The following is a 20748-nucleotide window of genomic DNA, read 5'->3' on the forward strand; positions in this document are numbered from 1 at the left end:
ATAACCCATACCCCTAACCCATAACCATAACCCATACCCCTAACCCATACCCCTAACCCATAACCCATACCCCTAAACCATAACCCATACCTCTAACCCATATCCATAACCCATACCCCTAACCCATAACCCATACCCCTAAACCATATCCCATACCCCTAACCCATATCCATAACCCATACCCCTAACCCATACCCCTAACCCATACCCCTAACCCATAACCCATACCCCTAACCCATAACCCATACCCCTAACCCATAACCCATACCCCTAACCATAACCCATACCCCTAACCATAACCCATACCCCTAACTATAACCCATACCCCTAACCCATAACCCATAACCCATACCCCTAACCCATACCCCTAACCATAACCCATACCCCTAACTATAACCCATACTCCTAACCCATAACCCATAACCCATACCCCATACCACTAACCCATAACCATAACCCATAACCCATAACCCATACCCAATACCCCTAACCCATAACCCCTAACCCATAACACATACCTCATTAAAGTGCCCGTGAGAGGAGGCTAGTAGACTATTGAGATACAGCCACAGTGTGTCCCAGCTAGTAGACTATTGAGATACAGCCACAGTGTGTCCCAGCTAGTAGACTATTGAGATACAGCCACAGTGTCCCAGCTAGTAGACTATTGAGATACAGCCACAGTGTGTCCCAGCTAGTAGACTATTGAGATACAGCCACAGTGTGTCCCAGCTAGTAGACTATTGAGATACAGCCACAGTGTGTCCCAGCCAGCAACAGGTCCTGTGACACAGTTCCCATCCAAAATTAACCATATTTAGTAAGTAAAGACCCTACTGAGTATTCTACACCCCACTTTAGCTGAGACCGGTAGAAAAGTTCTCTCTACAGCCCGATATTCTCAAAATACCAGTTGTCAACATTGTATTTAAAAAAAAAAAAATGTTTTCATAAAATACTTATTGCCTTTTCTTGTTGGCACAATAGAAGTGGACATTGATAAATATTCAATAGCTTTTTTTGAATGAGTTATCCACGTTGCAATGTTTTGAAAATGCGGGCCTGTATTTTGAAGGTTTCCTCATTACCATATACACCGTGACGTTATCATTCGTGCTGCTGGCGGAATACCGGTGGACGTTTAACACGGATGTCAACAAACTAGCGATTTGAACGATTTTTCCCCCACATTAAATAATCCATAAGTGACGACTAAACGGTAAGTGGTTTTAGGTCACGTTATCCGAACAAGATGTAACGTAAGCGGCGTTAATATCTGAAAGGATGGCAATGTTGAGTAGTTAACGCTAGCTAGGAACACAGAAACACCAGTTTATTCTGGACAATATCCACCGTGCTAAGTTAGCTCCTGTAGCTAACGACGTTGCCTGTGGCTCTCTGCCTTCGAAGCCAGAGAACTAACAACCCCCCTGTCTTTGTCCTGTCTCTGTCTTGTCTGTCTGTGTCTGTGTCTGTGTCTGTGTGTGTGTGTGTGTGTGTGTGTGTGTGTGTGTGTGTGTGTGTGTGTGTGTGTGTGTGTGTGTGTGTGTGTGTGTGTGTGTGTGTGTGGCATTTGTATATTTGTAACATCAATAGCCTTTCACTAGCGTCTGTCTGTGTGTCAGACAGTCTGCTGCTACTATGCCTTACCTGGGCGATGAGCATACAGTGAGGGAGCTGAGGAGGGCTCTGTCCAACCCAAACGTCCAAGCTGACCACCTACGCTACAGAAACACCATCCACAGAGTCATCAGGTGTACACAACTATCACCGACTACACACACACATGTTACCACTAACTATGCTACACACATGCACAATTACAACTGACTACACACACACACTAACATGTCAGTCTTTCTCACACCTCTCTCTCTCTCTCTCTCTCCCTCTCTTTCTCCCTCTCTCTATCTCTCGCTCTTCTCTCCCGCCTCTTTCTCCCTCTCTCTATCTCTCTCTTCTCTCCCGCCTCTCTCTTTCTCCCTCTCTCTATCTCTCTCTCTTCTCTTTCTCCCTCTCTCTATCTCTCTCTATCTCTCTCTCTTTCTCCCTCTCTCTTCTCTCCCACCTCTCGCTCTCTCTCCCACCTCTCTCTTTCTTCCTCTATCTCTCTCCTCTTCCCTGCTCCCTTTCACGTTTCCCAGAGTGATGTCTCAAGGACAAGATGTATCTGGGTTGTACAGTGAGATGGTGAAGGCATGTGCAACGGTGGATATTGTCCAGAAGAAACTGGTGTATGTGTTTCTGTGTTCCTATGCCAGTCTGAACCCTGAGCTGTCTCTGCTGGTAATAAACACCCTGAGGAAAGACTGCTCGGATCACAACCCCATGGTTCGCAGCCTGGCCCTACGGAACATGTGCAACCTCAGGTGTGTGTGTGTAATATGTAACGTGTGTGTGTAACATGTGTGTAACGTGTGTAATATGTAATGTGTGTGTAATGTGTGTAATATGTAACGTGTGTGTGTAACGTGTGTGTGTGTGTAATATGTAACGTATGTGTAACGTGTGTGTGCGTGTAATATGTAACGTATGTGTAACGTGTGTGTGCGTGTAATATGTAATGTGTGTGTGTGTGTGTAATATGTAATGTGTGTGTGTAACGTGTGTGTGTGTGTAATATGTAACGTATGTGTAACGTGTGTGTGCGTGTAATATGTAATGTGTGTGTGTGTGTGTAATATGTAACGTGTGTGTAACGTGTGTGTGTGTGTGTAATATGTAACGTATGTGTAACGTGTGTGTGCGTGTAATATGTAATGTGTGTGTGTAACGTGTGTGTGTGTGTGTAATATGTAACGTATGTGTAACGTGTGTGTGTGTGTAATATGTAATGTGTGTGCGTGTGTGTAATATGTAACGTGTGTGTAACGTGTGTGTGTGTGTAATATGTAGTGTGTGTAATGTGTGTGTGTGTAATATGTAGTGTGTGTAATGTGTGTGTAATGTGTGTGTGTTGCAGGCTCCCAGGTCTATCACAGTATGTGCAGCAGCCTCTTACAGTGGGACTGAAGGACAAGGCGGCGTGTGTTCGCAGAGTGGCTGTACTGGGCTGGGCCAAGATACACACATTACAACCTAACACAGAGATAGGTAGGTACACACGTTATACACACAATATACACACATTACAACCTAACACAGAGATAGGTAGATACACACATTACACACACATTACAACCTAACACAGAGATAGGTAGGTACACACATTACAACCTAACACAGAGATGGGTAGATACACACATTACAACCTAACACAGAGATGGGTAGGTACACACATTACAACCTAACACAGAGATAGGTAGGTACACACATTACAACCTAACACAGAGATGGGTAGATACACACATTATACACACAATATACACACATTACAACCTATCACAGAGATAGGTAGATACACACATTATACACACATTACAACCTAACACAGAGATAGGTAGATACACACATTATACACACATTACAACCTAACACAGAGATAGGTAGGTACACACATTACAACCTATCACAGAGATAGGTAGATACACACATTATACACACAATATACACACATTACAACCTATCACAGAGATGGGTAGGTACACACGTTATACACACAATATACACACATTACAACCTATCACAGAGATAGGTAGATACACACATTATACACACAATATATACACATTACAACCTATCACAGAGATGGGTAGGTACACACATTACAACCTAACACAGAGATGGGTAGGTACACACATTACAACCTAACACAGAGATAGGTAGATACACACATTATACACACAATATACACACATTACAACCTAACACAGAGATAGGTAGGTACACACATTACAACCTAACACAGAGATGGGTAGGTACACACATTACAACCTAACACAGAGATGGGTAGGTACACACATTACAACCTAACACAGAGATAGGTAGATACACACATTATACACACAATATACACACATTACAACCTAACACAGAGATGGGTAGATATACACATTACAACCTAACACAGAGATAGGTAGATACACACATTACAACCTAACACAGAGATGGGTAGATACACACATTATACACACAATATACACACATTACAACCTAACACAGAGATGGGTAGATACACACATTACAACCTAACACAGAGATGGGTAGATACACACATTACAACCTAACACAGAGATGGGTAGATACACACATTATACACACAATATACACACATTACAACCTAACACAGAGATGGGTAGATACACACATTACAACCTAACACAGAGATAGGTAGGTACACACATTACAACCTAACACAGAGATAGGTAGGTACACACATTACAACCTAACACAGAGATAGGTAGATACACACATTATACACACAATATACACACATTACAACCTAACACAGAGATAGGTAGATACACACATTACAACCTAACACAGAGATAGGTAGGTACACACATTATACACACAATATACACACATTACAACCTAACACAGAGATAGGTAGGTACACACATTATACACACAATATACACACATTACAACCTAACACAGAGATAGGTAGATACACACATTACAACCTAACACAGAGATGGGTAGATACACACATTACAACCTAACACAGAGATAGGTAGGTACACACATTACAACCTAACACAGAGATAGGTAGATACACACATTATACACACAATATACACACATTACAACCTAACACAGAGATAGGTAGATACACACATTATACACACATTACAACCTAACACAGAGATAGGTAGGTACACACATTACAACCTATCACAGAGATAGGTAGGTACACACATTATACACACAATATACACACATTACAACCTAACACAGAGATAGGTAGGTACACACATTATACACACAATATACACACATTACAACCTAACACAGAGATAGGTAGGTACACACATTACAACCTAACACAGAGATGGGTAGATACACACATTACAACCTAACACAGAGATGGGTAGATACACACATTACAACCTAACACAGAGATAGGTAGGTACACACATTACAACCTAACACAGAGATAGGTAGGTACACACATTATACACACAATATACACACATTACAACCTAACACTGAGATGGGTAGGTACACACGTTATACACACAATATACACACATTACAACCTAACACAGAGATGGGTAGGTACACACATTACAACCTAACACAGAGATGGGTAGATACACACATTACAACCTAACACAGAGATGGGTAGGTACACACATTACAACCTAACACAGAGATGGGTAGGTACACACATTACAACCTAACACAGAGATGGGTAGGTACACACATTACAACCTAACACAGAGATGGGTAGATACACACATTACAACCTAACACAGAGATGGGTAGGTACACACATTACAACCTAACACAGAGATGGGTAGGTACACACATTATACACACAATATACACACATTACAACCTAACACAGAGATGGGTAGATACACACATTACAACCTAACACAGAGATGGGTAGATACACACATTACAACCTAACACAGAGATAGGTAGGTACACACGTTATACACACAATATACACACATTACAACCTAACACAGAGATAGGTAGGTACACACATTACAACCTAACACTGAGATGGGTAGGTACACACATTATACACACAATATACACACATTACAACCTAACACAGAGATAGGTAGGTACACACATTACAACCTAACACAGAGATAGGTAGGTACACACATTACAACCTAACACAGAGATAGGTAGGTACACACATTACAACCTAACACTGAGATAGGTAGGTACACACATTACAACCTAACACTGAGATAGGTAGATACACACATTACAACCTAACACAGAGATAGGTAGGTACACACATTATACACACAATATACACACATTACAACCTAACACAGAGATGGGTAGGTACACACATTACAACCTAACACAGAGATGGGTAGATACACACATTACAACCTAACACAGAGATAGGTAGGTACACACATTATACACACAATATACACACATTACAACCTAACACAGAGATAGGTAGATACACACATTACAACCTAACACAGAGATAGGTAGGTACACACGTTATACACACAATATACACACATTACAACCTAACACAGAGATAGGTAGGTACACACATTACAACCTAACACAGAGATAGGTAGGTACACACATTATACACACAATATACACACATTACAACCTAACACAGAGATAGGTAGGTACACACGTTATACACACAATATACACACATTACAACCTAACACAGAGATGGGTAGATACACACATTACAACCTAACACAGAGATAGGTAGGTACACACGTTATACACACAATATACACACATTACAACCTAACACAGAGATAGGTAGGTACACACATTACAACCTAACACTGAGATGGGTAGGTACACACATTATACACACAATATACACACATTACAACCTAACACAGAGATAGGTAGGTACACACATTACAACCTAACACTGAGATGGGTAGGTACACACATTATACACACAATATACACACATTACAACCTAACACAGAGATAGGTAGGTACACACATTACAACCTAACACAGAGATAGGTAGGTACACACATTACAACCTAACACAGAGATAGGTAGGTACACACATTACAACCTAACACAGAGATGGGTAGATACACACATTACAACCTAACACAGAGATAGGTAGGTACACACATTATACACACAATATACACACATTACAACCTAACACAGAGATGGGTAGGTACACACATTACAACCTAACACAGAGATAGGTAGGTACACACATTACAACCTAACACAGAGATAGGTAGGTACACACATTACAACCTAACACAGAGATAGGTAGGTACACACATTACAACCTAACACAGAGATGGGTAGATACACACATTATACACACAATATACACACATTACAACCTAACACAGAGATAGGTAGATACACACATTACAACCTAACACAGAGATAGGTAGGTACACACATTATACACACAATATACACACATTACAACCTAACACAGAGATAGGTAGGTACACACGTTATACACACAATATACACACATTACAACCTAACACAGAGATGGGTAGATACACACATTACAACCTAACACAGAGATGGGTAGATACACACATTACAACCTAACACTGAGATGGGTAGGTACACACATTACAACCTAACACAGAGATGGGTAGATACACACATTACAACCTAACACAGAGATAGGTAGGAACACACATTATACACACAATATACACACATTACAACATAACACAGAGATGGGTAGATATACACATTACAACCTAACACAGAGATGGGTAGGTACACACATTATACACACAATATACACACATTACAACATAACACAGAGATGGGTAGATATACACATTACAACCTAACACAGAGATAGGTAGATACACACATTATACACACAATATACACACATTACAACCTAACACAGAGATAGGTAGATACACACATTACAACCTAACACAGAGATAGGTAGGTACACACATTATACACACAATATACACACATTACAACCTAACACAGAGATAGGTAGGTACACACGTTATACACACAATATACACACATTACAACCTAACACAGAGATGGGTAGATACACACATTACAACCTAACACAGAGATGGGTAGATACACACATTACAACCTAACACTGAGATGGGTAGGTACACACATTACAACCTAACACAGAGATAGGTAGGAACACACATTATACACACAATATACACACATTACAACATAACACAGAGATGGGTAGATATACACATTACAACCTAACACAGAGATGGGTAGGTACACACATTATACACACAATATACACACATTACAACCTAACACAGAGATAGGTAGATACACACATTATACACACAATATACACACATTACAACCTAACACAGAGATGGGTAGATACACACATTACAACCTAACACAGAGATGGGTAGGTACACACATTATACACACAATATACACACATTACAACCTAACACAGAGATAGGTAGGTACACACATTATACACACAATATACACACATTACAACCTAACACAGAGATGGGTAGATACACACATTACAACCTAACACAGAGATGGGTAGGTACACACATTATACACACAATATACACACATTACAACCTAACACAGAGATAGGTAGGTACACACATTATACACACAATATACACACATTACAACCTAACACAGAGATAGGTAGGTACACACATTACAACCTAACACAGAGATAGGTAGGTACACACATTACAACCTAACACAGAGATGGGTAGATACACACATTACAACCTAACACAGAGATAGGTAGATACACACATTACAACCTAACACAGAGATAGGTAGGTACACACATTACAACCTAACACAGAGATGGGTAGGTACACACATTATACACACAATATACACACATTACAACCTAACACAGAGATGGGTAGGTACACACATTATACACACAATATACACACATTACAACCTAACACAGAGATAGGTAGGTACACACATTACAACCTAACACAGAGATGGGTAGGTACACACATTATACACACAATATACACACATTACAACCTAACACAGAGATAGGTAGATACACACATTACACACACATTACAACCTAACACAGATAGGTAGGTACACACATTATACACACAGACATACACAGGTACACACAGACCTTACACACACACACGTCCAAGGCACGCTGTAAGTGCCCCTCCTGTGTTCCAGATGTAGCTGTAGTGAATGAGTTGTATGGGTTGCTAAGGGACCCAGACCCGGTCGTCATGGTGAACTGTCTCCGGGCACTGGAGGAGATTCTACAGGAAGAAGGGGGCGTGGCTATTAACAAACCCATTGCTCACCACCTCCTCAACAGGTAGGTGTGTGTGTGTGTGTGTGTGTGTGTGTGTGTGTGTGTGTGTGTGTGTGTGTGTGTGTGTGTGTGTGTGTGTGTGTGTGTGTGTGTGTGTGTGTGTGTGTAGTCTCGCTCTTAAAATGACTCGTACTCAGTGTGTGGGTGTCTCTGTGCGTGTCTCTCTCTCTCTCAGTGTGTGGGTGTCTCTGTGCGTGTCTCTCTCTCAGTGTGTGGGTGTCTCTGTGCGTGTCTCTCTCTCAGTGTGTGGGTGTCTCTGTGCGTGTCTCTCTCTCAGTGTGTGGGTGTCTCTGTGCGTGTCTCTCTCTCTCTCTCAGTGTGTGGGTGTCTCTGTGCGTGTCTCTCTCTCTCTCTCAGTGTGTGGGTGTCTCTGTGCGTGTCTCTCTCTCTCTCTCAGTGTGTGGGTGTCTCTGTGCTTGTCTCTCTCTCTCTCTCAGTGTGTGGGTGTCTCTGTGCGTGTCTCTCTCTCTCTCTCAGTGTGTGGGTGTCTCTGTGCGTGTCTCTCTCTCTCTCTCAGTGTGTGGGTGTCTCTGTGCGTGTCTCTCTCTCTCTCTCAGTGTGTGGGTGTCTCTGTGCGTGTCTCTCTCTCTCTCTCAGTGTGTGGGTGTCTCTGTGCGTGTCTCTCTCTCTCTCTCAGTGTGTGGGTGTCTCTGTGCGTGTCTCTCTCTCTCTCTCAGTGTGTGGGTGTCTCTGTGCGTGTCTCTCTCTCTCTCTCTGTGTGTGTGGGTGTCTCTGTGCGTGTCTCTCTCTCTCTCTCTCTCTGTGTGTGTGGGTGTCTCTGTGCGTGTCTCTCTCTCTCTCTGTGTGTGTGGGTGTCTCTGTGCGTGTCTCTCTCTCTCTCTCTGTGTGTGTGGGTGTCTCTGTGCGTGTCTCTCTCTCTCTCAGTGTGTGGGTGTCTCTGTGCGTGTCTCTCTCTCTCTCTGTGTGTGTGGGTGTCTCTGTGCGTGTCTCTCTCTCTCTCTGTGTGTGTGGGTGTCTCTGTGCGTGTCTCTCTCTGTGTGTGTGGGTGTCTCTGTGCGTGTCTCTCTCTCTCAGTGTGTGGGTGTCTCTGTGCGTGTCTCTCTCTCTCTCTCTCAGTGTGTGGGTGTCTCTGTGCGTGTCTCTCTCTCTCTCTCTCAGTGTGTGGGTGTCTCTGTGCGTGTCTCTCTCTCTCTCTCTCAGTGTGTGGGTGTCTCTGTGCGTGTCTCTCTCTCTCTCTCTCTCAGTGTGTGGGTGTCTCTGTGCGTGTCTCTCTCTCTCAGTGTGTGGGTGTCTCTGTGCGTGTCTCTCTCTCTCTCTCTCAGTGTGTGGGTGTCTCTGTGCGTGTCTCTCTCTCTCTCTCTCAGTGTGTGGGTGTCTCTGTGCGTGTCTCTCTCTCTCTCTCTCAGTGTGTGGGTGTCTCTGTGCGTGTCTCTCTCTCTCTCTCTGTGTGTGCGTCTCTTTCTGTGTGTGTGTTCAATTTCAGGTCTTTATTGGCATGGAAAACACATGTTAACGTAACGTCGCCAAAGCAAGTGAAATAGATAATAAACAAAACAAAAATGTACTGTTAACATTACACTCACAAAAGTTCCAAAAGAATAAAGACTTTTCAAATGTCATGATGTGCAAGTAGTTAAAAATAAGCATAAATGGTTTGTTATTACAGTGTTTGTTCTTCACTGATTGCACTTTTCTTGTGGCAACAGGTCACACATCTTGCTGTTGTGAAATAGCAGGTGTTCTTAGTGTTTTGTACACTCAGTATACAGTCGTGGCAACACATTTTGAGAATGACACAAATATTAATTTTCACAGTCTGCTGCCTCAGTTTGTATGATGGCAATTTGCATATACTCCAGAATGTTATGGAGAGTGATCAGATGAATTGCAAAGTCCCTCTTTGCCATGCAAATGAACTGAATCCCCCAAAAACATTTCCACTGCATTTCAGCCCTGCCACAAAAGGACCAGCTGACATCATGTCAGTGATTCTCTCGTTAACACAAGTGTGAGTGTTGACGAGGACAAGGCTGGAGATCACTCTGTCATGCTGATTGAGTTCGAATAACAGACGGGAAGCTTCAAAAGGAGGGTGGTGCTTGGAATCATTGTTCTGCCTCTGTCAACCATGGTTACCTGCAAGGAAACACGTGCCGACAGACTGATATTCTGCAAAAGGTACAGGGATTGGACTGCTGAGGACTGGGGTAAAGTCATTTCCTCTGATGAATCTCCTTTCCGATTGTTTGGGGCATCTGGAAAAAAGCTTGTCCGGAGAAGACAAGGTGAGCGCTACCATCAGTCCTGTGTCATGCCAACATTAAAGAATCCTGAGACCATTCATGTGTGGGGTTGGCTCTCAGCCAAGGGAGTGGGCTCACTCACAATTTTGCCTAAGAACACAGCCACGAATAAAGAATGGTACCAACTCATCCTCCGAGAGCAACTTCTCCCAACCATCCAGTTTGGTGATGAACAATTTTCCAGCATGATGGAGCACCTTGTCATAAGGCAAAAGTGATAACTAAGTGGCTCGGGGAACAAAACATTGATATTTTGGGTCCATGGCCAGAAAACTCCCCAGACCTTAATCCCATTGAGAACTTGTGGTCAATCCTCAAGAAGCGGGTGGACAAACAAAAACCCACAAATTCTGACAAACTCCAAGCACTGATTATGCAAGAATGGGCTGCCATCAGTCAGGATGTGGCCCAGAAGTTAATTGACAGCATGCCAGGGCAGGTTGCAGAGGTCTTGAAAAAGAAGGGTCAACACTGTAAATATCGACTCTTTGCATCAACTTCATGTAATTGTCAATAAAAGCCTTTGACACTTATGAAATGCTTGTAATTATACTTCAGTATTCCATAGTAACATCGGACAAAAAATATCTAAAGACACTGAAGCAGCAAACTTTGTGGAAATTAATATTTGTGTCATTCTCAACGGTACAATCACGGCCTACCCCGGTCAAACCCGGAATAACCCTGGGCCAATTGTGCGCCGCCCTATGGCTATCCCTATCACAGCCGGATGTGATACAGCCTGTATTCGAACCAGGGACTGTAGTATTGCCTTTTGCACTGAGATGCAGTGAGGGGGGGGGGTTCACACCTAGCTCAAGTTGGGGGGTTTCACACCTAGCTCAAGTTGAGGAGGGGGGGTTCCACACCTAGCTCAAGTTTGGGGGGGTGGGGGGGGTTTCACACCTAGCTCAAATTTACACCTAGCTCGGCTATTAGACAATTCTTTAGTAAAGGTTGAATAGTCTATTGCTCAGCTAACAGCCCTAGAAACGCTGTTAGCAGAGTTCACAGCCTTCTTGTGAAAACTAGTAATAACCCCTTTCCACATGTTAAAGATTCCAATTCATCGTGTTTTTAGCCACAATCGACCCCAACCCCAATTAATACATTTGGTCACAGGCGATAGATAGCCTGCTGCACTTCGGGCTACGATGTTGAGGGTGGTTTCCTCACATTATTATATTATTAATAGTGATATGTTCTCAACCACTCTGGTGACAAACCAGCCCTGTTTTCCCTGGTCCACATGGCTGGGAGAACCTCCTCAGATTACTGCAGATGAAGGGAGTTAGATATGCATAGGAAGTGTAGTGTACTGTTTTCTATTCTGTATATAAGAACTACAAATCAGCCTTGACTTAAATCGTGTTTCTAGTCTATTGCATAGTTACAATGTGTAATCATTGATGTCCCAGGAGCATTATTAACACTGTTGAAGTAAATAACTCAAGGACACTGGAGAAGCTTTAACCAAGTTTAATTCTTCCCAAAGGTTCTGTACAGCTGTAATTCAGACAACTATACATTTCCCTCCATTGGTTATATACATCCTACTTAAGAATCTACCTCTCTCAAATCCTTAGTTTATGCCCAAGAGAAAGAAGTTCATTCAGATACTAACCCTGATTACTCCCTTAAGGGGAACCGACCTCACCCCTCTCCTCCTGACCTCACCCCTCTCCTCCTGGCCTCACCCCTCTCCTCCTGGCCTCACCCCTCTCCTCCTGACCTCACCCCTCTCCTCCTGACCTCACCCCTCTCCTCCTGACCTCACCCCTCTCCTCCTGGCCTCACCCCTCTCCTCCTGGCCTCAAGCCCTCCTTCACCTAATCCACAGATGTCCATCTGTCTCCCCTGTATCAACACATCGCTCTCCTCTCCTCCTGGCCTCAACCCCTCCTTCACCTAATCCACAGATGTCCATCTGTTTCCCCTGTATCAACACATCGCTCTCCTCTCCTCCTGACCTCAACCCCTCCTTCACCTAATCCACAGATGTCCATCTGTCTCCCCTGTATCAACACATCGCTCTCCTCTCCTCCTGGCCTCAACCCCTCCTTCACCTAATCCACAGATGTCCATCTGTTTCCCCTGTATCAACACATCGCTCTCCTCTCCTCCTGGCCTCAAGCCCTCCTTCACCTAATCCACAGATGTCCATCTGTCTCCCCTGTATCAACACATCGCTCTCCTCTCCTCCTGGCCTCAAGCCCTCCTTCACCTATTCCACAGATGTCCATCTGTTTCCCCTGTATCAACACATCGCTCTCCTCTCCTCCTGGCCTCAACCCCTCCTTCACCTAATCCACAGATGTCCATCTGTCTCCCCTGTATCAACACATCGCTCTCCTCTCCTCCTGGCCTCAACCCCTCCTTCACCTATTCCACAGATGTCCATCTGTCTCCCCTGTATCAACACATCGCTCTCCTCTCCTCCTGACCTCAACCCCTCCTTCACCTAATCCACAGATGTCCATCTGTCTCCCCTGTATCAACACATCGCTCTCCTCTCCTCCTGACCTCAACCCCTCCTTCACCTAATCCACAGATGTCCATCTGTCTCCCCTGTATCAACACATCGCTCTCCTCACCTCCTGACCTCAACCCCTCCTTCACCTAATCCACAGATGTCCATCTGTCTCCCCTGTATCAACACATCGCTCTCCTCTCCTCCTGGCCTCAAGCCCTCCTTCACCTAATCCACAGATGTCCATCTGTCTCCCCTGTATCAACACATCGCTCTCCTCTCCTCCTGGCCTCAACCCCTCCTTCACCTAATCCACAGATGTCCATCTGTCTCCCCTGTATCAACACATCGCTCTCCTCTCCTCCTGGCCTCAACCCCTCCTTCACCTAATCCACAGATGTCCATCTGTCTCCCCTGTATCAACACATCGCTCTCCTCTCCTCCTGGCCTCAAGCCCTCCTTCACCTATTCCACAGATGTCCATCTGTTTCCCCTGTATCAACACATCGCTCTCCTCTCCTCCTGACCTCAACCCCTCCTTCACCTAATCCACAGATGTCCATCTGTCTCCCCTGTATCAACACATCGCTCTCCTCTCCTCCTGGCCTCAAGCCCTCCTTCACCTATTCCACAGATGTCCATCTGTTTCCCCTATATCAACACATCGCTCTCCTCTCCTCCTGGCCTCAACCCCTCCTTCACCTAATCCACAGATGTCCATCTGTCTCCCCTGTATCAACACATCGCTCTCCTCTCCTCCTGGCCTCAACCCCTCCTTCACCTATTCCACAGATGTCCATCTGTCTCCCCTGTATCAACACATCGCTCTCCTCTCCTCCTGACCTCAACCCCTCCTTCACCTAATCCACAGATGTCCATCTGTCTCCCCTGTATCAACACATCGCTCTCCTCTCCTCCTGACCTCAACCCCTCCTTCACCTAATCCACAGATGTCCATCTGTCTCCCCTGTATCAACACATCGCTCTCCTCACCTCCTGACCTCAACCCCTCCTTCACCTAATCCACAGATGTCCATCTGTCTCCCCTGTATCAACACATCGCTCTCCTCTCCTCCTGGCCTCAACCCCTCCTTCACCTAATCCACAGATGTCCATCTGTCTCCCCTGTATCAACACATCGCTCTCCTCTCCTCCTGGCCTCAACCCCTCCTTCACCTAATCCACAGATGTCCATCTGTCTCCCCTGTATCAACACATCGCTCTCCTCTCCTCCTGGCCTCAAGCCCTCCTTCACCTATTCCACAGATGTCCATCTGTTTCCCCTGTATCAACACATCGCTCTCCTCTCCTCCTGGCCTCAACCCCTCCTTCACCTAATCCACAGATGTCCATCTGTCTCCCCTGTATCAACACATCGCTCTCCTCTCCTCCTGGCCTCAACCCCTCCTTCACCTATTCCACAGATGTCCATCTGTCTCCCCTGTATCAACACATCGCTCTCCTCTCCTCCTGACCTCAACCCCTCCTTCACCTATTCCACAGATGTCCATCTGTTTCCCCTGTATCAACACATCGCTCTCCTCTCCTCCTGGCCTCAACCCCTCCTTCACCTAATCCACAGATGTCCATCTGTCTCCCCTGTATCAACACATCGCTCTCCTCTCCTCCTGGCCTCAACCCCTCCTTCACCTATTCCACAGATGTCCATCTGTCTCCCCTGTATCAACACATCGCTCTCCTCTCCTCCTGACCTCAACCCCTCCTTCACCTAATCCACAGATGTCCATCTGTCTCCCCTGTATCAACACATCGCTCTCCTCTCCTCCTGACCTCAACCCCTCCTTCACCTAATCCACAGATGTCCATCTGTCTCCCCTGTATCAACACATCGCTCTCCTCACCTCCTGACCTCAACCCCTCCTTCACCTAATCCACAGATGTCCATCTGTCTCCCCTGTATCAACACATCGCTCTCCTCTCCTCCTGGCCTCAAGCCCTCCTTCACCTAATCCACAGATGTCCATCTGTCTCCCCTGTATCAACACATCGCTCTCCTCTCCTCCTGGCCTCAACCCCTCCTTCACCTAATCCACAGATGTCCATCTGTCTCCCCTGTATCAACACATCGCTCTCCTCTCCTCCTGGCCTCAACCCCTCCTTCACCTAATCCACAGATGTCCATCTGTCTCCCCTGTATCAACACATCGCTCTCCTCTCCTCCTGGCCTCAAGCCCTCCTTCACCTATTCCACAGATGTCCATCTGTTTCCCCTGTATCAACACATCGCTCTCCTCTCCTCCTGACCTCAACCCCTCCTTCACCTAATCCACAGATGTCCATCTGTCTCCCCTGTATCAACACATCGCTCTCCTCTCCTCCTGGCCTCAACCCCTCCTTCACCTAATCCACAGATGTCCATCTGTCTCCCCTGTATCAACACATCGCTCTCCTCTCCTCCTGGCCTCAAGCCCTCCTTCACCTATTCCACAGATGTCCATCTGTTTCCCCTGTATCAACACATCGCTCTCCTCTCCTCCTGACCTCAACCCCTCCTTCACCTAATCCACAGATGTCCATCTGTCTCCCCTGTATCAACACATCGCTCTCCTCTCCTCCTGGCCTCAAGCCCTCCTTCACCTATTCCACAGATGTCCATCTGTTTCCCCTGTATCAACACATCGCTCTCCTCTCCTCCTGGCCTCAACCCCTCCTTCACCTAATCCACAGATGTCCATCTGTCTCCCCTGTATCAACACATCGCTCTCCTCTCCTCCTGGCCTCAACCCCTCCTTCACCTATTCCACAGATGTCCATCTGTCTCCCCTGTATCAACACATCGCTCTCCTCTCCTCCTGACCTCAACCCCTCCTTCACCTAATCCACAGATGTCCATCTGTCTCCCCTGTATCAACACATCGCTCTCCTCTCCTCCTGACCTCAACCCCTCCTTCACCTAATCCACAGATGTCCATCTGTCTCCCCTGTATCAACACATCGCTCTCCTCACCTCCTGACCTCAACCCCTCCTTCACCTAATCCACAGATGTCCATCTGTCTCCCCTGTATCAACACATCGCTCTCCTCTCCTCCTGGCCTCAACCCCTCCTTCACCTAATCCACAGATGTCCATCTGTCTCCCCTGTATCAACACATCGCTCTCCTCTCCTCCTGGCCTCAAGCCCTCCTTCACCTATTCCACAGATGTCCATCTGTTTCCCCTGTATCAACACATCGCTCTCCTCTCCTCCTGGCCTCAACCCCTCCTTCACCTAATCCACAGATGTCCATCTGTCTCCCCTGTATCAACACATCGCTCTCCTCTCCTCCTGGCCTCAACCCCTCCTTCACCTATTCCACAGATGTCCATCTGTCTCCCCTGTATCAACACATCGCTCTCCTCTCCTCCTGACCTCAACCCCTCCTTCACCTATTCCACAGATGTCCATCTGTTTCCCCTGTATCAACACATCGCTCTCCTCTCCTCCTGGCCTCAACCCCTCCTTCACCTAATCCACAGATGTCCATCTGTCTCCCCTGTATCAACACATCGCTCTCCTCTCCTCCTGGCCTCAACCCCTCCTTCACCTATTCCACAGATGTCCATCTGTCTCCCCTGTATCAACACATCGCTCTCCTCTCCTCCTGACCTCAACCCCTCCTTCACCTAATCCACAGATGTCCATCTGTCTCCCCTGTATCAACACATCGCTCTCCTCTCCTCCTGACCTCAACCCCTCCTTCACCTAATCCACAGATGTCCATCTGTCTCCCCTGTATCAACACATCGCTCTCCTCACCTCCTGACCTCAACCCCTCCTTCACCTAATCCACAGATGTCCATCTGTCTCCCCTGTATCAACACATCGCTCTCCTCTCCTCCTGGCCTCAAGCCCTCCTTCACCTAATCCACAGATGTCCATCTGTCTCCCCTGTATCAACACATCGCTCTCCTCTCCTCCTGGCCTCAACCCCTCCTTCACCTAATCCACAGATGTCCATCTGTCTCCCCTGTATCAACACATCGCTCTCCTCTCCTCCTGGCCTCAACCCCTCCTTCACCTAATCCACAGATGTCCATCTGTCTCCCCTGTATCAACACATCGCTCTCCTCTCCTCCTGGCCTCAAGCCCTCCTTCACCTATTCCACAGATGTCCATCTGTTTCCCCTGTATCAACACATCGCTCTCCTCTCCTCCTGACCTCAACCCCTCCTTCACCTAATCCACAGATGTCCATCTGTCTCCCCTGTATCAACACATCGCTCTCCTCTCCTCCTGGCCTCAACCCCTCCTTCACCTAATCCACAGATGTCCATCTGTCTCCCCTGTATCAACACATCGCTCTCCTCTCCTCCTGGCCTCAAGCCCTCCTTCACCTATTCCACAGATGTCCATCTGTTTCCCCTGTATCAACACATCGCTCTCCTCTCCTCCTGACCTCAACCCCTCCTTCACCTAATCCACAGATGTCCATCTGTCTCCCCTGTATCAACACATCGCTCTCCTCTCCTCCTGGCCTCAAGCCCTCCTTCACCTATTCCACAGATGTCCATCTGTTTCCCCTGTATCAACACATCGCTCTCCTCTCCTCCTGGCCTCAACCCCTCCTTCACCTAATCCACAGATGTCCATCTGTCTCCCCTGTATCAACACATCGCTCTCCTCTCCTCCTGGCCTCAACCCCTCCTTCACCTATTCCACAGATGTCCATCTGTCTCCCCTGTATCAACACATCGCTCTCCTCTCCTCCTGACCTCAACCCCTCCTTCACCTAATCCACAGATGTCCATCTGTCTCCCCTGTATCAACACATCGCTCTCCTCTCCTCCTGACCTCAACCCCTCCTTCACCTAATCCACAGATGTCCATCTGTCTCCCCTGTATCAACACATCGCTCTCCTCACCTCCTGACCTCAACCCCTCCTTCACCTAATCCACAGATGTCCATCTGTCTCCCCTGTATCAACACATCGCTCTCCTCTCCTCCTGGCCTCAAGCCCTCCTTCACCTAATCCACAGATGTCCATCTGTCTCCCCTGTATCAACACATCGCTCTCCTCACCTCCTGACCTCAACCCCTCCTTCACCTATTCCACAGATGTCCATCTGTTTCCCCTGTATCAACACATCGCTCTCCTCTCCTCCTGGCCTCAAGCCCTCCTTCACCTATTCCACAGATGTCCATCTGTCTCCCCTGTATCAACACATCGCTCTCCTCTCCTCCTGACCTCAACCCCTCTTAATCCATTAACATTAACTTCTGACTTTACAACCCATTCTCTTCCAACTCTTTCTATTCAAGGCTTCTTCTCTATAATTTATTTACTATCTCAATGTTAAAGTTTATCCGATTCCAACAGTGTATAATTGTAATACATACATACAGACACCTGCTATTGGATATGACTGAAATCAAACTTGCTAAATAGCGATTTTCGTAAATTAATTTACGTCAAAAAAATCTGGACAATCGTTTGTCTCTACATTATCTAACACATTCCTCTCAACTGTCCATTTTTTTGCTTGACTCGTTATGACGTTATAATTACTTACATCTGCTTCCACCATAATGTTTTTGTCAGACATCTTTGCTGAAGAATGTCACCAGCGACGGGTGGCATAACGTCAAATTCATCATTGAACCACTGAATATGATTGGTCAGCCTTGGGACCCAAATGCATAATGAGTGCTCTAGCTCCCCCTTGTGGTCGTCTGGAGCCTGGGTACCTCTAACTCCCCCTGGTGGTCGTCTGGAGCCGTGACGCTGGGTACCTCTAACTCCCCCTGGTGGTGGTCTGGAGCCGTGACACTGGGTACCTCTAACTCCCCCTGGTGGTGGTCTGGAGCCGTGATGCTGGGTACCTCTACCTCCTCCTGGTGGTGGTCTGGAGCTGGGTACCTCTAACTCCCCCTGGTGGTGGTCTGGAGCCGTGATGCTGGGTACCTCTACCTCCTCCTGGTGGTGGTCTGGAGCTGGGTACCTCTAACTCTCCCTGGTGGTGGTCTGGAGTAGTGGAGCCGTGACACTGGGTACCTCTAACTCCCCCTGGTGGTGGTCTGGAGCAATGAGGCCGTGATGCTGGGTACCTCTAACTCCCCCTGGTGGTGGTCTGGAGCAATGAGGCCGTGATGCTGGGTACCTCTAACTCCCCCTGGTGGTGGTCTGGAGCAATGAGGCCGTGATGCTGGGTACCTCTAACTCCCCCTGGTGGTGGTCTGGAGCAATGAGGCCGTGATGCTGGGTACCTCTAACTCCCCCTGGTGGTGGTCTGGAGCAATGAGGCCGTGATGCTGGGTACCTCTAAGTCCCCCTGGTGGTGGTCTGGAGCAATGAGGCCGTGATGCTGGGTACCTCTAACTCCCCCTGGTGGTGGTCTGGAGCAATGAGGCCGTGATGCTGGGTACCTCTAAGTCCCGAGGTGAACCACTGCAGGTGTTTGTCCCCCTGTGTGCTGAGGGTGTCAGGTTCTTGTCTAGTTCTGGCATTTAGGTCTCCACAGAGCAGTACATGTCCCTGGGCCTGGAAATGATTGATTTCCCCCTCCGGGATGGAGAAGCTGTCTTCATGAAAGTACAGGGATTCTAGTGGGGGGATATAGGTAGCACACAGGAGGATATTTGTCTCTGTTGTACAGGGATTCTAGTGGGGGGATATAGGTAGCACACGGGAGGAATTTTTTCTCTGTTGTACAGGGATCCTAGTGGGGGGATATAGGTAGCACACGGGAGGAATTTTTTCTCTGTTGTACAGGGATCCTAGTGGGGGGATATAGGTAGCACACAGGAGGACATTTGTCTCTGTTGTACAGGGATTCTAGTGGGGGAATATAGGTAGCACACAGGAGGATATTTGTCTCTGTTGTACAGGGATTCTAGTGGGGGGATATAGGTAGCACACAGGAGGACATTTGTCTCTGTTGTACAGGGATTCTAGTGGGGGGATATAGGTAGCACACAGGAGGACATTTGTCTCTGTTGTACAGGGATTCTAGTGGGGGAATATAGGTAGCACACAGGAGGATATTTGTCTCTGTTGTACAGGGATTCTAGTGGGGGGATATAGGTAGCACACAGGAGGACATTTGTCTCTGTTGTACAGGGATTCTAGTGGGGGGATATAGGTAGCACACAGGAGGACATTTGTCTCT

The 20748-nt window shown here is 46.5% G+C and overlaps 1 protein-coding gene across 3 annotated transcripts in view; it reads left to right on the forward strand.

Annotated features, from left to right (window-relative positions):
• Window positions 1–1091: 1091 nt before the first annotated feature.
• ap4b1 (adaptor related protein complex 4 subunit beta 1) overlaps window positions 1092–20748 on the forward strand; it is a 39929-nt gene continuing 20272 nt past the window's right edge. The window contains exons 1-5 of one of the 3 annotated variants that reach the window (XM_090185598.1): window positions 1092–1219; window positions 1597–1754; window positions 2145–2369; window positions 2963–3093; window positions 8761–8908. In XM_090185598.1, the coding sequence (XP_090041724.1) occupies window positions 1642–1754; window positions 2145–2369; window positions 2963–3093; window positions 8761–8908 (617 nt within the window). In that variant the 5' untranslated portion in view covers window positions 1092–1219; window positions 1597–1641. The remainder of the gene's footprint in view (window positions 1220–1596; window positions 1755–2144; window positions 2370–2962; window positions 3094–8760; window positions 8909–20748) is intronic. The other 2 variants (XM_090185599.1, XM_090185600.1) reach the window with 2 other exon arrangements.

The sequence above is a fragment of the Oncorhynchus mykiss genome, chromosome 9 (genome assembly GCF_057628025.1).
Source record: "Oncorhynchus mykiss isolate SJ-2025 chromosome 9, ASM5762802v1, whole genome shotgun sequence".
NCBI lineage: Eukaryota > Metazoa > Chordata > Actinopteri > Salmoniformes > Salmonidae > Oncorhynchus > Oncorhynchus mykiss.